At 38.5% G+C, this 15,499-nt stretch overlaps 1 protein-coding gene across 1 annotated transcript in view; it reads right to left on the minus strand.

Moving 5' to 3' along the window:
• Positions 1 to 15,499, minus strand: part of ecpas (Ecm29 proteasome adaptor and scaffold) — a 151,690-nt gene that overhangs the window by 91,319 nt on the left and 44,872 nt on the right. Inside the window, exons 10-16 of the mRNA XM_063048986.1 lie at positions 14,210 to 14,295; positions 10,871 to 10,949; positions 5,595 to 5,644; positions 2,359 to 2,425; positions 2,125 to 2,247; positions 1,486 to 1,589; positions 356 to 482 (exon numbers count right to left, since the gene is read on the minus strand). Coding sequence (XP_062905056.1) covers positions 356 to 482; positions 1,486 to 1,589; positions 2,125 to 2,247; positions 2,359 to 2,425; positions 5,595 to 5,644; positions 10,871 to 10,949; positions 14,210 to 14,295 — 636 coding nt within the window. The remainder of the gene's footprint in view (positions 1 to 355; positions 483 to 1,485; positions 1,590 to 2,124; positions 2,248 to 2,358; positions 2,426 to 5,594; positions 5,645 to 10,870; positions 10,950 to 14,209; positions 14,296 to 15,499) is intronic.

Below are 15,499 nucleotides of genomic sequence, written 5' to 3' on the forward strand. Positions count from 1 at the left end.
GAACTATATTTTGAAGGTCTGTTTTTGTTTCTGCTCAGAACCCTTTGGGCTGCCCACTGGTATATGAACATTTCTGTTGAGGTGTGCTTCCATTGTACACATGTAGTTCTAAATGTTGAAGTAGATAATTATACCCTTGAAACTGAAATGTAAAAAAACTCACTGTACCAGTTTTTCCATACTGTCCTCAAGAGAAATAGAATCCCAAAATGTCTCCTTCCCTTGCTGAAGAAAGAGCTTTTACTACTTCTGTCCTAGTCACTGAGTGGTTCATTCACAATTACAACACTGAACCAGCTAGGTTACTGCAATTGGATTTCACATAAAACCTCTCAATAAAACAAAGAGAATATACCTTATCTTGAATATAATGGACCATTTCAGGAAATGCTGGCAAAACTGTAGGGGTGCTTTCCTTCTCTGTCGATTGATTTGGTAGAGCCCTCAGTACACGTCTTGCTTCCCCATATACTTCCTCTTTCCTAATTAAATATTAGATATTTAATCATCAAATATTAAACTCTTAAGCATTCCCATTGCAGTTATTACAAGCATTCATATTTATCTTTCAAACCTACAATTTGCTTGTCATTAAAGTATATCTATCTAGTATCTCTTTCTATTGCCCTTGTCTGCAAACGAGCCAAGTATTTTTTAAATTTCAAACTCAACTAAAGTGAATAGCAAAAGGATGTTGACAAGTTACTATATTTTTGATAAACTTAAGCTTGTATATATCATCAGTGGATTTAATTCCTGAATATCCAAAATCTGGTGACCCTAACCTAACTTGCAACAAGTCTCTCTCACTTACCTAACATCCTAGTGTTTACACATCTACAACAGTTTCTAATCTGTGGTTTTAAATTCACTTCTTGGTTTTCAAAATATTCCATGTTCTTTCCCTCCCCATCTGAATAACCTTCTCCGATCCCATGGCACTGGGATCTTTGAGCTCCTTCAATTCCGATGTTGTAACATGAACAAAGTTAGTGGAGAGACACTGAAGCTAATATTTTATTTAACAACATGAGACACTCTTGGAGGAGTGACTCAATATTACTTGACATTTTATAGGCTAAAGATCAAAGGTAGCAGCAGAACAATTCTATAGTTACAATGTATCTACAATGCTTCCTTTGAATTACATCTCCTTTTCACACCCACAGTCCAAATACCCAAGATGAATGTTCTTCAGTATTGTCTGGCTTGATCTACAATTCATGTTCAGGTCTAAAGATTGGTTGCTGAAGTTAAAAATTTTGCTATATACCTTAATTCCAGAATGTACCCTAACACTGGCTTCTTATGGACCCAAATCTTAATTATGACCTTAGCTGCCTAGGCCCTGTGCACTAGAATTTATTTCCAAAACATTACAATCTCTCTAAAATCTTGCCCTTTACACAAACACTTGTTTTCCCATCAGTTATTATCTTTCCAGAGAGGAATTCTGTCTTTTTCTGACTCTAACAGAATACTTACGGATCTCCAGCAGCAAGTAACAACATGTATCTGGATGGTATATGGTCTGAGGCGAACACCGTGCTGGCAAATTTCACAGCAACCTGCCGTACTTGCACTTCTGGCTGAAAAGATAAGAATAGGATTCTGCGAGATTCTTTACTATCGATAAAGCTTACCTATAATATCGTAAATAAAAATTTAGAAGTATTTGACCAATAGTTATTTTGCTTCCAAATATTCCAAAGGACAGTTTCTGCTAGGGTCCAATTTGCTCCAGCAGGATATCACATGTTTAGAAACACAAGAGCAATTGATGAAATGTTGATGCTTGCTTCTATAGTAGGTCTTTCATGTTTCTTTTTCAGGAAGGGATAGTCATAAATTTTAACCCTTTCGTAATAACATTTAAAACCATTACATAATAGCCTAATGACAAAAATGATGAGAAATGAATCCACAATTAATGACCACCTTCAATTATTATTATAGCATGCTATTAATGCATAATGTTTAAGAATTCTTTAATATTCTCCCTAAAATGAAATACCAAAAATAAAGCATTTTCCCATTGTTGCATTGCTCTAACATAATTTGCAAAGTTAATGATGATTCTTCCTCGCCAAATATTAATAGATTGATGTATAAATTATTACATACCTTCTCCAGGTATGCTGCAACCAAAGCTTCCATTAGTGTAACTGAAGCTCCTTGCAATGAACAGTAGGCTCCCACCATCATAGACAATGCTTCCTGAATAGAAAGTCTGATATCGGGATTTTCCTAACAATGAAACAAATAAAACTCTGTTTTATTGGTGCAGAGATATTTTAGAAACGTGACCAGACACAATACTATAAAATAATTTGATTTTTTTTGAGAATTTCCACCTACCTTGCACATAGCTTCAAAAAACTGCTGCACAAGTGCTAAATCTTTTGTAAAAAGTTGTGGTAAACGGCTAAATATATGTAGAGCAAAACAAAACAGAATTTAGTGAAAATACAATGTTCCAGTATTCATATACCAAGTTTACTATCTTTTCAAATGGAAAATTTACATCACTGAATGGGAACGATCTAAATGTATATTCAAGGTGAACATGTTCCATTAAATTGCTTGCATTAATTCATTTCCCTCTTGTTAATTTTCTATCAGTTGTCATCACCACCCTGTTGTTTTACAGGTAATATTATAGTACATAATCACATACTGCTCCAATTGTCTCTTGTGTTCCAATGTCACTGTGATTCTAGTTGAAAACACATGGAAAACTATCTATGTTAAATCCTGGCAAGCCCTTCAGCGGGAACTATTCTCGAGTAAAACCAGCCAACCGGCTTTTTAACTTCTGCACAAGAACATAGGACTTGTGGAAGGATCTCAATCTGCTGCTGGCCAAAATAGATTATAGATGGAAAACTCAGTAGAGATTGGAGAATGTACTCTCTATTGAGATAGCATGGTAAAGCAAGGTAAAACACATTAAAGACATTTCAAGTTGTAAAGTCTAGTTTATTAAACTGTACATTTAATTGTTCCTATTGCAACATAGTTCCCTCCAAACTGCTTCCAACAGGGTTTTAGATATACAAAGGACAAGTAGCATCATGCTTTTCACAGAACTGAACCAGATCTGGCAAATTGTGCCAGTGACAGAGTTAGACACATAGAAAACCTACAGCACAGTACAGGCCCTTCAGCCCACATAGCTGTGCCAAACATGTCCTTGCCTTAGAACTACCTAGGCTTACCCATAGCCCTCTATTTTTCTAAGCATGTATCCATCCAGGAGTCTCTTAAAACAGGGGTCCCCAACCTTTTTTGCAGTGCGGACCGGTTTCATGTTGACAATATTCTTGCAGACCGGCAGGGGTGGGGGAGAGGCGGGATGGTTGCCAACAGACAAGAGTAGCAGTCAAATACGTTGTTTTTACCCAGAGAAAGACTACAATGGCCATGAAGCCTTGTGTGGGCACCAGTGCGTATGCGTTATTTGCGCATGCGCGCTCATGTCGATTATTTTTCTATAAATCGTTTTTGGCGATTCTGTTCGGAGGGGGGTGTTAATCACGACTGGAATATCGTTGATAAGTGGCTAATACACTCAATTTCATTTCTAAAAGGCTTTATCTAACGAATTTAATATTAAACACGGCGCATTTTCCTCACATGAATATAGCGATAAGTCAATTATCAGGGGAGGACAGGGGAGCTTGAAGTAAGTGTTGAACAAACTTCCAGTAGAAGTATCAGAAGCAGGTTCGATATTATCATTTAAAGAAAAATTGAATAGGTATATGGACAGGAAAGAAATGGAGGGTTATGGGCTGAGTGCAGGTCGGTGGGACGAGGTGAGAGTAGCGTTCGGCATGGACTAGAAGGGCAGAGATGGCCTGTTTCCGTGCTGTAATTGTTATATGGTTATATAAATCAATAGCATCATAACATTTTAAGTAACGTTTGGATATTAAACACAGCGCATATTTTCCCCGTATGAACTTATAAAATCATTGCAACGCACCAATATCGCTGAATCAGTGGGAGCCCTAGGCTTGCTTTCCTGCAACAAGACGGTCCTATCGAGGGGTGATGGGAGACAGCGGTACTCGAACGATGTTCCTTATGTCCAGTCTAATCCGCAATTTAGTTTTTGTTACATTCATCACAGAGATATGTTGGAAATGGAAGCAACGTTTTCGTGCTTCCGTGGCTATCTCAGGATATTTAGCCTTGACTTTGATCCAGAACGCTGGCAGAGATGTTATGTCAAACAGACTTTTCAGCCCGTCGTCATTTGCAAGCTCGAGGAGTTGATCTCTTTCCCGCGCTGAAATGGATGACATGTGGGTAATGGCTCAACAGTGCGTGACAGAGAATGAGGAGAGGTGCAGCTGACTCATATCGCCAAATCATATCGTTTCCTCGCGCCTGGTAGCGCATGCTCTGCGGCCCGGTGTTTGGGGACCGCCGTCTTAAAAGACCCTATTGTTTCGGCCTCCTGCAGCCCATTCCATGCACTCACCACTCTCTGCATAAAAAAATTACCCCGACATCTCGTCTGTACCTACTTCCAAGCACCTTAAAACTATGCCCTTTCATGCAAGCCATTTCAGCCCTGGGGAAAAGCCTCTGACTATCCACACGGTCAATGCCTCTTATTGTTTTGTACACCTCTATCAGGTCACCTCTCATCCTCCATCGCTCCAAGGAGAAAAGGCCGAGTTCACTCTACCTATTTTCATAAGGCATGCTCCCCAATCCAGGCAACATCCTTGTAAACCTCCTCTGCACTCTTTCTATGGTTTCCACGTCCTTCCTATAGTGAGGCGACCAGAATTGAGCACAGTACTGCAAATGGGGACAGACCAGGGTCCTATATAGCTGCAACATTACCTCTCGGCTCCTAAACTCAATCCCACGATTGATGAAGGCCAATGCAACGTATGCCTTCTTAACCACAGAGTCAATCTGCATAGCAGCTTTGAGTGTCCTATGGACTCGGACCCCAAGACCCCTCTGATCCTCCACACTGCCAACGGTCTTGCCATTAATGCTATATTCTGCCATCATATTTGACCTACTATATTCTGCCATCATACCTGACCTACTAAATTCTGCCATCATAGTTGTCCAAATTAAACTTACATTTTACCCAAAGTCCAGCAAATTTTTATCCATTTATCTGTTAGTCGTCTCTGTTCCTTTTAAAAGTTAGTATTAAATAAGCATCATTAATCACTGAGTAGCATTTATTCTCATATCTCCTCTGCCGTTTTGATTATGTGTAATTGATACACATTTAAAACTTCTCTAATTACTGATTACTCTGCGAAGGCAACAAGTTTCAAACAAAAACCTTTACTGTTTCTACTTGTTACGTTTAAGATCCAGTAATCTATAAAATGAGCACAAAGGCTTATGTAAAAAATGAAAAGTACATTAATTTGTAAAACCATGCATTGCTGGAGACATGCTTGCTCACAAATTCAAAAAACTTATTTCTAAATACTTGTAATAATTTTAACTTTTAAAAGTGACATGTTTAATAATAATTTATAAATACTTAAATATTACCTATTTATAAACACTTCAGGCATTAAAAAAACTCAAGCACAGAAAATTTTTACCTGGACACTTTTCCAACTGCTGAATATGCCAAAGAAAGTGTTTTTGGATCCTTGGACAGAATAAAAGAATAGCTATTTACAATTCAATATATTATAGTTTCTAGAGGGAGATGACGTTGATTAAGGTGTTAAATAGTTTTGTATTAGAATTAGCAAAGAAATTTGAGCAACACACACAAAATGCTGGTGGAACACAGCAGGTCAGGCAACATCTATAGGAAGAGGTACAGTCGACATTCCGGGCCGAGACCCTTTCCAGCATCTAGAGATTTCCTCATGTTTGAGAGATATTTGAGGCTTGCTTTAATTTTAAAAAATAATTTAAATCATTTTGTGTACACTGTATTTAAATGAATAGATGAAGTGCAAAATTGACAAGGCAAGCAGCAATTAAAGGAGAAAAGTTCTGAGTCAATACCCAAATTCCTGCACTACTTGATGAATAGTACAGGAAGGTCAAATAGGTTCAGTAAAAGGTATAAGCCTGGTTACTCAAGGGCCATCAGCTGCTTCCTTCTGGAACATGTACAAGAAATTCTAGATATTGAGAGAACTGAGTGTGGACAAAGAGGAAAAAAGGAAGCAAACGATAGTTAAAGCATAAAAAACAGGGGGGCATTTGAAAAGGAAATTAGGAAGGCTAAAAGGGGTCACGAGAAATCACTGATGATTAAGGTAAATTCAAAAGCATTAAGAACACCCAGGGTAGGGACAGCAGGGGAAATCTGGATATGGAGACAAAAGGTGCAGAAAAGGACCTTTTTTTTAAAAAATTAGTATTAACAATGGAACAGACTTTGTAGTTGGAGAACTTCATGAAGAGGTAGGTGAAACCCAGTGTTGGTCTCCATAAACAAAGAGTTACTCTCGATGCCTAAGCAGTCATAGGTGGATTATTCCCTTAGCTGTTATGGGAGGCAAGGGAACAGAATGTGAAGGCTCTGGTTGAGATTTTTTTTTAACCTTGGCAGGACGTGAGGCATCAAATGACTAAAGGATGGGAAATGTGGTCATGCTTTTTAAGAAAGTGAGTAGTGAAAAACCTGGTAACTGGACTTGTGAGCCTGACATCAGTGGAGGAAACTGAAGTAGAGGATTAATGACCACTTAGAAAGAAGGGACTAATCAGAGAGCTAACATGGATCTAACGTATTCATCAACCAGGATTACTCTTCATCTCTCCAAGAGATCATTAATAGAACAGTAACAAAATGTATTGATGAGGCCAAGATAGTAGATATGACTTAAATGAACTTCAGTAAGGCTTTGGACAAAGTCCCACATGATCCAAAAGGTTAGAGCTCAAGAGACCCTGGACAGGTTGGCAATAGGAGATAGGGGATAGTATTAAAGGGTTGTTTGGTAATTGGATGCCTGTAACTGATGGCGTTCCATGGGGATAGGTGCTGGGACCCCTTCGTTTCTAATTATACGTGAATAACTTGGATGTGGAAGGCATGATCAGTAAGCTTGTTAAAAAGATTGGCTAAGTTGTTGATAGTATTGAAGTAATCTTAGGCTAGAGATATATCAATGTGTTGGTAAAATGGGATCGAAAGGGGCAGAGAGAATCCAGACAAATGTGAGGTGATGTATTTTGAAAGTACAATAAGTCTAGGATATATACTACGAATAATTGGTTTCAGGGAGTACTGAGGAACAGAGGGATTTTGGAACACAAGTCCATAGATCCTTGAAAGTAATAAGGTAAGAAAGTAACATGATTAGGAAGTCATATGGGCTTTATTGGTAAGAAATGATATTAAATCATTAGAAAGAGGTGATATAGGATCGGAAGGTGCAGAATCTTTATGGGTTAAGCTAAGGAATAGCAGGGGTAAAAAGACCCTGATGGCAGTTATTTATAGGCCTCCAAACAGCTGCAGTGATGTGGACTACAAATTACAACTGGAAATAGAAAAGGCTTGTCAGAAGGGCAGTGTTATGATAATTGTGGGGGATTTTAACATGCGAGTAGATTGGAAAAATCAGGTCGGCACTGGATCTTAAGAGAGAGAATTTGTAGAATGTCTGCGAGATGGCTTTTTAGAACAGCTTGTTGTTGAGCCCACTAGGGGATCGGCTGTACTGGATTGGGTATTGTGTAATGAACCGGAGGTGATTGGAGAGATTGAGGTGAAGGAACCCTTAGGAGACAGTGATCATAACATGATTGAGTTCACTGTGAAATTAGAAAAAGAGAAGCCGAAATCTGATGTGTCGGTGTTTCAGTGGAGTAAAGGAAATTACAGTGGCATGAGAGAGGAACTGGCCAAAGTTGACTGGAAAGAGACACTGGCGGGAAAGACGGCAGAGCAGCAGTGGCTGGAGTTTATGCGAAAAATGAGGAATGTGCAAGACAGGTATATTCCAAAAAAGAAGAAATTTTCGAGTGGAAAAAGGATGCAACCGTGGTTGACAAGAGAAGTCAAAGCCAAAGTTAAAGCTAAGGAGAGGGCATACAAGGAAGCAAAAATTAGTGGGAAGACAGAGGACTGGGAAGTTTTTAAAACCTTACAAAAGGAAACCAAGAAGGTCATTAAGAGAGAAAAGATTAACTACGAAAGGAAACTAGCAAATAATATCAAAGAGGATACTAAAAGCTTTTTCAAGTATATAAAGAGTAAAAGACAGGTGAGAGTAGATATAGGACCGATAGAAAATGATACTGGAGAAATTGTAATGGGAGATGAGGAGATGGCAGAGGAACTGAACAAGTATTTTGCATCAGTCTTCACTGAGGAAGACAGCAGGATACCGGACACTCAAGGGTGGCAGGGAAGAGAAGTGTGCGCAGTCACAATTACAACAGAGAAAGTACTCAGGAAGCTGAATAGGCTAAAGGTCGATAAATCTCCTGGACCAGATGGAATGCACCCTCGTGTTCTGAAGGAAGTAGCTGTGGAGATTGCGGAGGCATTAGTGATGATCTTTCAAAAGTCGATAGATTCTAGCATGGTTCCAGAAGACTGGAAGATTGCAAATGTCACTCCGCTATTTAAGAAGGGGGCAAGGAAGCAAAAAGGAAATCATAGACCTGTTAGCTTGACGTCGGTGGTTGGGAAGTTGTTGGAGTCGATTGTCAAGGATGAGGTTACAGAGTACCTGGAGGCATATGACAAGATAGGCAGAACTCAGCATGGATTCCTTAAAGGAGAATCCTGCCTGACAAACCTATTACAATTTTTTGAGGAAATTACCAGTAGGCTAGACAAGGGAGATGCAGTGGATGTTGTATATTTGGATTTTCAGAAGGCCTTTGACAAGGTGCCACACATGAGGCTACTTAACAAGATAAGAGCCCATGGAATTACAGGAAAGTTACATACGTGGATAGAGCGTTGGCTGATTGGCAGGAAACAGAGAGTGGGAATAAAGGAATCCTGTTCTGGTTGGCTGCCGGTTACCAGTGGTGTTCCACAGGGATCAGTGTTGGGGCCGCTTCTTTTTACATTGTACATCAACGATCTGGATTATGGCTTTGTGGCTAAGTTTGCTGACGATACGAAAAGGGGCCGGTAGTGCTGAGGAAACGGAGAGTCTGCAGAGAGACTTGGATAGATTGGAAGAATGGGCAGAGAAGTGGCAAATGAAGTACAATGTTGGAAAGTGTATGGTTATGCGTTTTGGCAGAAAAAATAAACAGGCAGACTATTATTTAAATGGGGAAAGAACTCAAAGTTCTGAGATGCAACGGGACTTGGGAGTCCTCGTACAGGATTCCCTTAAAGTTAACCTTCAGGTTGAGTCAGTAGTGAAGAAGGCGAATGCAATGTTGGCATTCATTTCTAGAGGAATAGAGTATAGGAGCAGGAATGTGATGTTGAGGCTCTATAAGGCGCTGGTGAGACCTCACTTGGAGTACTGTGGGCAGTTTTGGTCTCCTTATTTAAGAAAGGATGTGCTGGCGTTGGAGAGGGTACAGAGAAGATTCACGAGAATGATTCCGGGAATGAGAGGGTTAACATATGAGGAACGTTTGTCCGCTCTTGGACTGTATTCCTTGGAGTTTAGAAGAATGAGGGGAGACCTCATAGAAACATTTCGAATGTTAAAAGGCATGGACAGAGTGGATGTGGCAAAGTTGTTTCCCATGATGGGGGAGTCTAGTACGAGAGGGCATGACTTCAGGATTGAAGGGCGCCCTTTCAGAACAGAAATGCGAAGAAATTTTTTTAGTCAGAGGGTGGTGAATCTATGGAATTCGTTGCCACGGGCAGCAGTGGAGGCCAAGTCATTGGGCGTATTTAAGGCAGAGATTGATAGGTATCTGAGTAGCCAGGGCATCAAAGGTTATGGTGAGAAGGCAGGGCAGTGGGACTAAATAGGATAAAATGGATCAGCTCATGATAAAATGGCGGAGCAGACTCGATGGGCCGAATGGCCTACTTCTGCTCCTTTGTCTTATGGTCTTATGGATACTGGCCTTTATTAGTCAGAGCAATGAATACAGAAATAGAGAGGTTATGTTTGGATTTAATAAGACTTTGGTCAGACCTCAGATGGAGTACTGTATGAAGTTCTGGTCATCATTGTCTGAAACAGATGTGATTTTGCTAGAGAGGGTCCACAGATTGTTCCTTGGCATGGAACAGATCAGTTATGAGGAAAGATGGGAAAAGTTAGGTCTATTCTCCTTGAACTGGAGGAGGTTAAGAAGAGACATGACGAAGATATGTAAAATTTTGTACATTAACTATGAATGAATTGATTTGGACCAAGCACTGAGAGATGGGATGGGATTAGTGTGGATGGATTATCATCGGTCAGCATGGATGAGTTGGGTCCAATACTGTACAATTCAATGATTCTGTGAAATGGTGCACAAAGGTGAATAGCCAAGTGACTTCAATCACGTAACACATGGATTTTCAATTGGCTGAAGTAAGCCACACAATTACTCTCCAGTAGCAAGTTACTGTTTTCAGATGAGAAAAATCAATAGGAGAAAATAGAAAGAGGACATCTGAATGCTAAATTTGATTTTTAGTCTGTGCATTGCAAGTACGAGTGCTTCAGCTTACATTAGTGCTCTTGCTGTTTTCTGCTCCTAAACGCTGTAGAGCTACTACTGGGTGACATGTTTGTGATACAGTCCAATGTCCAATAATTTTCTGATAAAGGATGATATTTCAGATGATGAAATGGAAAATTGTTAGCATATGGGTAAATTCTAGCCCAACTTAAGATGAACTGGGAGTGAAACAGATAGAGTAGAGTAACAGTTGGCTATTCAAGAACAAGTTTGTTGATCAAGGAGATTTCTGAAGACTTACCTCTTTGTATTCATTGATCATCTTAGTAAGCCCATTTAGAAGCATTGGTCCCAAAGGTTTTATTTTGTTATCAGGACAACTGTGAACAATAAAAAGGATTAGTGCAATAAATATAGAAAATGTGGTAATAGTCAACTTAACTTTATCTCAATTTTTTTTCTTCTGAAGCAGAAATCAAATTGCTCTCCAACTCATGTTCATTGTAAGCTTTCTTTCAGTAACAAAAAGAGCAAAAAAAAAATACGGACACTCGAGTCCTGAAATGAAAACTAATGCAGGTCAGGCAGTATCATCACAACTATGAACAGAGAAAACAATAGGAATCTCTGTTATAGCATGGAGATCAAGAGAGACCAAAAGATACAAAAGGTATTAGTGTTGACTGAGTGAAGGTACTGAAAACATGTTAACTGCAACTATTCTGTCTGAAGGAGATACAGATAGAAGATGGAATGAGGACCATTCATGGCTGCTGGAAATATGAAACAGAACAGCAAAAACAGCCCAACACGTCAGGAAATTTATGTGAAGAGTTAACATTAAAGGTTGACGATCTTTTGTTAAAACTGGCTTGTTCTATTTCAAACTAGAAAAGCTGGTCATCTGAAATTGCTGAACACCGTGTTAATCCTCAGACTATAAAGTGCTTCCTCAGAAGCAAAGATGCTATTCCTACAACTTAAATCATCTCCATTGAAACAGTGGTGGAGGCCAATGATGGGGAGTTCAGAGTGGGAGGAGCATAAATTTAAAGAGACTAGCAGATAGGAGCCAGTGTTGCTCTGGCAGACTGAAAAATGGTCACCGATTCTGCATTTAGTTTCTCAGGTATAGAGGAGACCATCATGTTGGAGAAAGGTAACACAGACTGGATGACCACGATTGCAGAACATCTCTGTTCAATCAACAAGAGGGATCTTGAACTAGCAGCTGGCCATTTTAATTCCCACTGTGACCTCTCTTTCTTGGGCATTTTTTTACGACTACAACAAAGCCCACAGTCCTAAACATCTTGTCACCTTTCCAGGCATGTAATAGCTCTCAGGGGTCCACATTGAAAAATTTTAGATAACCAACATTTCCAAGTTGAGTCAAGATAGGCTGGTTTTAATAAAAGATCAAAAAACTGTGATGTTAACTCATTTATTCTCTCTTCCTTTCAGCCTCCTGACCTTCTGGGTATTTCCATTGTTCTCTTTTATTTCAGATTTCTATTAGCTGCACTGTTTTGGACCAAACATTTGCAATACTCCTTTGATTCTTTCTACTTTCTCTTTCCTCATTAAATGTTTTCTTCTTGCATCCTTTGTTCTCACTACCCTCTACATTTTTTTTTACAACTCAAAAGTGTGTTCTATTCCAATGTTCTGTTGAAAGGACATCAATGTGAATCACTGTTTCTATTTTTAACTCCTTACAGATGTTGCTTTACTTGCTGAAGATTGCTAACATTTTCTGTTTTGATCTTAAGATATCTTTTAGGGTCCGTGTAAATTAGATTAGATGAGCAGTATTTATCACATGCATAACAGAACAATGAAATGTGTTTGTATCAACAACCAGCACAATCCAGGAGTGTGCTGGGAACAGCCTGCAAGAATAGCCATGCTTCCAGTGCCAACAGAGCATGCCCACAACTTACTAACCCTAACCCGTACACCTTTGGAGTGTGGGAGGCAACCAGGGCACCCAGAGGAAACCCATACAATTACGGGGAGATCCTACAAACTCTTTACAACAGTGGGTGGAAACCAGTATAAGCTCCGGCCTGATGGGCCACAAGGCTCGTGACAGACTTTAACCTTTAATCTTACAACAGTGGGGAATTTACCCCAATCAGTGATTGCTAGTACTATAAAGTGTTGTGCTAACTGCTACACTACCATAACACCGTAAATTGGTGGCACTGTAACAAGTTGCACTAACCACTGTTACCGTGCCAGCAAATCTAGATTTCCTAACTTTGATACCACATGCTCAAATTTCAAAATGGCCCCAGAACAAATAACGAGTCTACTTTGGAGTATGCCTGCAACATCTCATGACAAAATATCTACACTGGCATTGATTTCCTTTATTGGCCACTTTTCTATTGGACATATTGGTCAATCAACTTACAATTAATATAGATGAATCAAATTTTATTAGGCCTCGTCAATGCTAAAATAAAAACAAGGGAGGTTAACTATGAGTTGAATCTAATCATACAAGTAGAAAAGCTTAATAAAGAGAATTATTTAAAATATGTTACATTGCTTCCCCTACCTGCAAGTTAATTAGCTTTGTATTGGTGCTGTCAACAACTGACTAGTTTCCTAGCATGTGGCAATGTTACACTTACACCTGCTGATTGATAGCTTTCACTTTGCCGATTGTTCATATATCCTGCTCTTCCTTTCACTGTGCTCCCAATCGTCTAACAAAGATCGAGTCATAGCGTGGAATAGGACTTACAGACATGAACCAATATTTTCACATCACTTATATTTTATTGATTGACTTTCCTAGTTTTCTAAATAAGTAGAAGACTAATCATCAACCTCTCCTTCTTTGGCACTATCAATTCAGTTAACATATATTTTGCACCAGCATAACTCTGAAGCAGAATGTACTGTAGCTCAATTCTCTCGTTTCATATAACACATCTTTAAGAAAGGTTTAAACCGAAGATTATTTTCTGTAATATACAAAGACTTCGTAGTTTTAAATGATTGGAATTCTCCATCATTTCACTGCAAACTTGACATCAACTTTTAGAGAAATCTGCAGTTGCTGTGAATGATTCCTTGCTTCTCCAGATGCAGTACTAAGAAGCCTTCTACATCATCTTCAGATAAAGACATCAGGTTCTTTTTTTTTGCATAAATACCCGGATTTAAATGCTTTACTGTACGTGTTTTACAGTAAGTTTTAATGGCGTTTAAAACTTCAATATTTAGCAAACTCACTGACCATGCTAAAATAATTTTTATATTTCCTCAAATAAAATTTACAATATTAAAGATGGTCATTTTATATTAGGAAATTATGATATTTCAGATTCTGTTTTAATCTACATATTCCATACAAGTGAATGTTTATAAAAGGTTTGCTAAAGTTGTGCTTTTTTTCTTCATGACTTGCTGGCTCAAGAGAATTTTTCAGTGCTTTAGCTGCTTGATGACAATGCTGGGTTCCAGAGATCCTTTTGAGATGATGCACAACAGCAACTAATATCAGAAACATTTCATGCCATAAAGATTGCTAGATCTTTTCTGGGGTGTCAAGAGCAAGTATTTACAATTCTACAGTATGCAAAATCTGGCCCAATAATTCTTAAAAATATTAGAACTTACTTACACTGAACATATATGGTGCACAAACTGTATACTTAGACCTCTCAACTTGGCATTTGTATTGGCACCAAACAGCCCATCATATACCACCTGTGAAAACAAGACTGTGAATAACAACAATTTAAACAGAAACACCGACAATTAATTGTTTAAAGGGCAAATTAATACCCATTTTATATTTTGTTTTAACAGTTTGTCAGATTACAGCATAATTTTCCAAGTTTGCACTGATACTGTAAAACCTCATAGTACTTTTGAAAATCTTATGTGCACTACATTAAACTCATGGAAAGGTATTCTGGCATGATGAAAATTATGTTCCTCTTACAAAAAAAATCCCTTTGCAATTAGTGGTTAGACCTCGGGTAAGTCTCCGCTCACTTTACTAATCTCAACATTTTCTTATATTTAATCGCTGCATGTAATCCTAAATGAATTTATTTGTAATCCCTAAATTTATGATTAGCTTTGAAATCCACAGAAGTGGAAAATAACCTTACTTCCCTCCATCGTAGATTGAACAGACATAATTTAAGTCCCAGCAAAAGCAAGATTCTGTAAATTAGCCTATTGGGTTCTGAATGGTGAGAATAATGAATTAAAGCACCCTACAATGAATTCAAGATAACACATCCTTCAGTGTTTTCAATTCAGTATTTCATAGCAAATAACAAATTTCCATATTTCATATAATGCTCACAGTCCTGTGAGTAATTCAAGCAAGTATTATGTTCCAGTCAAGTATTGGAAATTAGTGTATCCATGAGAAATTCAAGTGGTGGGTTAATAATGCCTGTCGAGGGAGAGGTTTGTTACCACCTACGTAGAGAAAACTAATACAGTATGCTGCATAATGATTAAGTGCTTGGTGAAAAATTTCTCTGAGATATCCAGTGCAACTTAATGTTTATTTTCTAGTATCTGCATTTTTTGATTTGTAGATCATAGCTTCAGGGGAAATTCTCTTTACTTTAAGTGTGCTTCAGGTTAATGATTAGTTTGTCAGAAGCAAGAATTTGTACTAATTGCGACTGTCAATACCTCTCATGATTTTGAACACATCCACTAAATCTCCCAGTAACTTTCACTGTTTTGGTTGCATTTATCTCTATAGTGATCACGTTTCAAGATGCATGGGTCTTCACGCAGACAAAAACACCAGCAAGGATTATTTCAATGGACACAAGCTGCAAGCAAATCTCCTGGTGCTAAGTTGCAGCAGTTCACTGACTCATTTGATTCTGTATATAGAACTCCTTGGAGCAGCCCTGTAAATGGAGATTTAATTAAGTTA

Source organism: Mobula hypostoma, chromosome 5 (genome assembly GCF_963921235.1).
Source record: "Mobula hypostoma chromosome 5, sMobHyp1.1, whole genome shotgun sequence".
Lineage (NCBI taxonomy): Eukaryota > Metazoa > Chordata > Chondrichthyes > Myliobatiformes > Myliobatidae > Mobula > Mobula hypostoma.